The following is a 6,203-nucleotide window of genomic DNA, read 5'->3' on the forward strand; positions in this document are numbered from 1 at the left end:
ATTTTTCTATTTTGTCGTTATTTTTTAGTGCTTTTAAATTTGAACTTGAATTTGAAAAAAATTACTTTGTCTTTTGTTATTTTAACACTGCACATTATTGCATATTTTGTTCATGGCAAAATCATCAACGCGCATCTCTCAAATTTAAAATGCTCAAGCGAGTGTATAACTATATATACTATGTATACAGTGAAATATAACGAACATAAAATCTAACAACTTTTTCTGTTAAACAAAATGTTTTCAGAACCAAATTTATTTAATCCTAAATTTCTAATAATATAAAATTCTTTATAAAAAAAATTTTTCTGTTGCCCATGCAGATAATTTACAATATGGAAGCTTTGCTGTATACTGCAGTATATTAAATTAATGTATTCAATTCACAGCTATTCTATACAGTAAAATAGTCATTATTATATCAAATTTTTCTCGAATTAACTCGAAATCACCTTGAAACTAAATTTAAAATAAACTCAACATTTTAAATAACTTATTTTTGATTTATCAAACTTCATTCTGTTGCTATTGAGAATCTACATAACGAGACCTTGTACTGTACGAGCGTATGAAAAATAACAAATTCACAACCCTTATTTTGGATATTAAAACGTGTTTGATGCAATTGTATAACTGAATTACACGATCGTCGTTGTTCTAGCCCAAAAAGGAGGAGTCCATCAGCCCGGAGACGAAGATGAGACCGGCGGCGCAACCATCGTCGCCGCTCGATCTGCGGCTGAAGCGCGTGGCAAAATCGTCGCAGGACAACGCCGGCTGCACAGATGGCGAGGAGGAAAAGGAGAACAGGCGGAGTGACGGTAACGTGACAGACACCGAGGACATAATATGCGCACCGTCCATCCCGTGCATGATATCGCCGACGTCCTCTCCGACGTCCGGTGGTAGTGGCGACAGCAGTGGCGGCAACAGAACTCCGCAACACCGGCCGAGTGCGCACCACCACCACAACCAGCAACTGCAACAGCAACAGCAAATGCAACACCACCAGCAACTGCAACAGCAGCAACAACAGCACCACCATCGCAGCCACAACCAGCCGCCGACCAACGGCATGGTGCAACATGGTGGGAAGCCCGTTCCGTCGTCGGCCGTGTACGACTTCGTTGACCGGAACGGCGGAAAGTTCAGCGTATCCAGCCTGTTGCACGCGTCCGGCGGCCGGCTGCAGGACGGCGTCAAGCAGGAACCGGTCAACAACGGCGAGCTGCCTCACCACGTGATGCACCACTTGCCGGCCGCGCATCACAGGTTCAGCGCGATGCACAAGTCGCTGCTGCCCTCAGGCGCCGTGGCCCCGATGCCACCCGGCGTCCAGCCACGTGGCCTCAGTGAACTTCTCAGCCCGGCAGCCGTTTTGCCGTATTTTGCGCCTGACATGACGCTCCGACTGAACCCGAACTCGGCGCAGGATGGCGGCGGTGGTGGAATGCCACCAGCGCACCACCAGTTCTACTTGAAACAGGGCCCGTCCAAATGCGAGAGCTGCAACATTGTGTTCTGCAAGTACGAGAACTTTCTGGCCCACAAGAAGCACTACTGTGCATCCCGCCCGCCCCCAGACGGCGGGGACGGCGACGTGGACAAAACGAGCCCCGAGGGGTCACCCGGGCCCAAGCCACTGACGGTATCGTCACCGCAGTCCTCCAAGGACAGCGTCAGCCCCACGCCGTTGCTTAAGCCGCCCATGATCCAGTTTATATGCTCCACGTGCGGCGTCAAGTTCTCGTCATATGACAACCTCACTACGCATCAGACTTTTTACTGCCCGAACAGGACGGCCGTGGCGCTGCAGGAACCAGCGGCAGATAATAAGGCGGCACCGCCACCGTCAAAGTGTCCAAAGTGCAAAGTAAGTGTGTCGAGCTTAGGTTATTTCTTTGAGATTGGGGGAGGGGTATCAAAGGGAGAACGGTTTTCGGTAATTGTCTAATTTTCCAAATTCCTTGCTCACGGCCGACATTTACTGCTTCAGGAATTGACCAAGTCGTGATTCGATTGCACGTATCCCGGCCCAAAAGCCAAAATATTGTCTTGTCAACCCTTTCTGTATTCGCAGCCAACTGTACAAATAAGTATTTTATTGGTCATAAAATTGGACCTGTAGGCTGTAATCGACATTAATTCATCCCCGTACTATATAGAGCAAGGATCACCAATAATGTTAAACACTATCCGAAAGCCCTCAAACAAATATTTTTTACTTCTGATGAATTGAATGATTTCTTGGTTTCCTTTAAATTTTTTAATTTTTCCGTTACACTTTCTTTTGATAAACAGATGTGTGTTTAATTTTTATGGTCCCCAAAATTGTCCGAATTCCTGATATGCGGTCCTCCAAAATGTAATTTAATTGGCAATTCTTGATATAGTGATATATACATACTTCTTATAGGTATAGAGCACGATTTAAGATATAGAGGTTGCGTATCGAACTCCCATAATTTGACCGGTGAACTAACATCTGAAACAGCTGTTCCCAGTACTACTAGCGCACCCTGAGGACAAATTTAAAGATTCAATAATACTATATACTATAGGTATTATTGGTATCAAAAACAGATAACCGTGGTAAGTGGTTTATGTCGTTATGATATTATATATATATTTAACATATTTAAACCACAACGAGCGCTAGTGATTCTGGGCCCTCAGCTGTTTCAGATAGTTGGTTCACCAGTCATCGTAAAGTACTATTCGTTATAGGCCGATGTTTAACCTGTATATCTTAAATCGTGGTATAGAGTAAGACCCGGGACGAATGCCTATACTGCAGCTGATGACAGTACAAAATTAACCCATTAGAGTACCCTACCTACCTATATAATATGACGTATTCAAGTATGTACTTTATCCGCAAACGTTTTCCGCAGATGACCGTCGACGGAACACATCACCATCAGTGTCAGCCGGCCAACTGTTGGAAGTGTCCAGTGTGCGGCGCCGTGTGCACGAGCGCGTCGGCCGCTCAGAAACATTTGGACAACCATAACGGCATAAGGGCGTTCGTGTGCACCATCTGCCAGTACAAGGGCAACACACTTAGGGGTCTCAGAACGCACATCCGCATGCACTTCAACAAGCGGATGATTCCGGATCTCATGGTGAGCCATCCCGACGAGCCGTTTTCCGAGCGCTTCGTATTTTTAATATCATCCTACTTATTAAAGCCATTACTGGCCCCAAGTTCCTGTTTGTTGTGCGTCGCGAAAAAAAAAATGTTTGCCGCTCCTTATAATATGATTGCGTTTTATACAAAACGTTAGTATATTATATTTAAGACATTAGAATCAATTTAAATATTATATTTATATAATGTATACGTGTATTTAGAGTAGAAACCCGCAGGGATGGAATTACACCATAGCTACGTCAAGGGTGACATTTTTTCCCACCCCTAGTAAACATTTTTCTGTTAATGAATGATTTTTTTTAGGACGTTATAAGTACCTTATGTATTATACACATTAAAAAAAAAAAAACATTGATCCGTCTAATAATTGTTCAAGTGCATAGACCATAAATCGTTCTAATCGCGTAAATATAATATGAGATGTAAAGGTATACTAATCATTTAATAGGTATTAACTATTAAGTGATAGATAATTCATGATAATTTTTCGAAAAAAAAATCTGTCAATAGGTACATGCGCGATAACCAGTACGCAAAATATATTATTCTAGTAACTTAGAATATTATTATAATATTATTAAGTATTAGCAACACTAAAAAAATATGGCGTTATGCTGACCTATTTATGGCTGCCTATTAAGTCTGACACTGTCCGAGTGAAACCCAATGTTAAAAAATTCCAATAAGTTGGCAAAAAAAATAAAAAAAATAGTTATTTTAAAAGTGTATCATCATCACTTTAAATCATACATTTAATTACGAATTCGTATATAAACTATTTTTTATTTACCCATTTTCTAAGTTTTAAGGTTTCAATTATACAACTAAATGGTTATTAGCCTACATTTGTAGTTGTATACAATTAGTTTAACATAAACAATTAGCATAGTATTTGCAACTCATTTGTGACTACTGCAGTTTTCAATGTATTTAATTGCATATATAATAAGTTACATTTAGAGATGAAATCAATGATTTTTAAATCTTGCAGTCTTCATTGTGCGGCTTTTTAAAAGAAATATTTTCGTTTTTAATATTTATAATTTGTTACAAAGATACCATCTAATGGTTATAGTTTCTCCAAAGCCGGATTTATGAATGCAGAGACCTAAGGCGGTAAGGTTCATCCTTAGTGGTCGCCAATATTTTTCAAACACATGTTTATAATATTGGTGAAATGTAATATAATATTTTATAATTTAATTTAAGAATATATAAGTAAAATAATTTTGTATTCAAAAGCGAAAATAAAATGATGTTACAATAATTAATTATACTAGGCAAATGATAATATTTATATAAAACTTTCAAAATTTAATTTGGTAAAATCATAACACCTGTCCGTATCGAATACGGACCATATTCGGTAGGGTTTTGACAAATTCTGCAAGTCCCTAACTGACGATAACAAACGCATATTTTTACTTACTTTTACACATTTATATAGAAAACTATAAATTGATACGATGGGTGATTGAACATAATATTTCGTATTCAAATTGTGATTTTGATTTGCATTATTGATTTAACGCCGTTTATGTAATGATATTATGTTGTATATTAGGATATAAAAAAACTCCCATTATGTGAAGACCCCCTGCGCCCTCCCCTAAATTCGGACAGGGTTTTCTCCTATAGTCCTATATATATTATATACCACTGTTGAAACATTATTTAATATGTCTGACAAACTTGACTTTTTTGTGTGTGCAGGAAGAAGATTACGTGACGTGCTTGATCGACGAGAACTCGGCGTCATCGATGGTCGACGGACGCGCCAAAACGCCGACAACTTTGGATTCCGCGGACAAGCCGTCTGCGCCGTCCACCGTTCTTGTCAAGACTACCGCAACCGTGGCCTCGTCGTCATCGTTGTCGCCGTCGCCGTCGTCGTCTTCGTCATCCACAGCCGCGGCCGCCACCGTCGTAGTGGACGATGAGCCAAAAGAATTGGTGGTCGTCAAGCAGGAACCGATCAACGGCATGGCCGCGCCGCCGACGATGGAAGAATTGGCCACAGGCGCCTACCGTCAGCAGCAGCACGAACTTCCGGCCGCTGCGTCTGACGACCTGCTGCAGCAACAGCTCCCGCCACCGCCGCCGACGCCACAGCTGCAGATGCAGACCGCCGGTGGCAACAAGCGGACCGGCATGACCGCGAAATACTGCAAGGCGTGCGACATATCGTTCAACTATCTTTCCACGTTCATTGCGCACAAAAAGTACTACTGCCGGAACAGCACAGAATACAAGTGCAACACGGAAAACGCCAAGACGGCGACCGTCACTTAGGTGACGTGTAACGCGCCTCCGACCGATAAATCGTACAATTGTCGTACTACACTTTTATTATTATTATTATCATTATTATTATTTTTATTATTTTTATTAATTATTATTATTATTATATTATCATTTATCATTATATTTGAACGTATATGCTTACAACTCGCCGACGATCGCGATCCTATAAAATATATTATAATATTGTTATATTATACCTACATAATAATAATAATATAACGACGACGTTGACGAACAACCTGTTGCAAACTGTACCTATATAAACGGTTATTATACTGTAAGATGACGACTCTATTATTCTTCGTATACATCCCCTCTTATTGCGATTATATTAACTATTATTATTATTATTATTATTATTATTATTATGATTATGATTATGGTGATATTATCATGATTATTATTATCTATGTTTACTCTAAAATTTAAATATTATAATATTCCGTTTACATAGTATATGTGTCAGAACGATACGTTTATGTAATACGATGAAATATTATGTTAGAATCGATCATGTTTTAATATTATATAATTTTTTTTTTAAATATAAATAATTAAATAATTTAAAGATGTATCATTTCCAAACGTTGTTTTCATATTATATTGTGTTTATTTTGTTTCTTTATTTACTATTATTTGCATTATTATTATATTATTATTATTATTATTATTACTATTATTATTTTATTTCATCATTATTTTTATTATTTTTAGTTAATATTGTTCAGAGTAATCAACAACTATA

General features: G+C 39.0%; 1 protein-coding gene across 2 annotated transcripts in view; it reads left to right on the forward strand.

The window, feature by feature from the left end:
• The window catches only part of LOC132935434 (zinc finger protein ush), a 109,521-nt gene extending 103,333 nt beyond the window's left edge, over window positions 1-6,188 (forward strand). Inside the window, exons 6-8 of one of the 2 annotated variants that reach the window (XM_061001980.1) lie at window positions 662-1,873; window positions 2,895-3,125; window positions 4,868-6,184. In XM_061001980.1, the coding sequence (XP_060857963.1) occupies window positions 662-1,873; window positions 2,895-3,125; window positions 4,868-5,446 (2,022 nt within the window). In that variant the 3' untranslated portion in view covers window positions 5,447-6,184. Of the gene's footprint in view, window positions 1-661; window positions 1,874-2,894; window positions 3,126-4,867 lie in introns of both variants that reach the window. The other variant, XM_061001981.1, reaches the window with a different exon arrangement.
• The last annotated feature ends 15 nt before the right edge of the window (window positions 6,189-6,203 follow it).

This window comes from Metopolophium dirhodum, chromosome 1 (assembly GCF_019925205.1).
Source record: "Metopolophium dirhodum isolate CAU chromosome 1, ASM1992520v1, whole genome shotgun sequence".
In the NCBI taxonomy this organism is placed as follows: Eukaryota; Metazoa; Arthropoda; class Insecta; order Hemiptera; family Aphididae; genus Metopolophium; species Metopolophium dirhodum.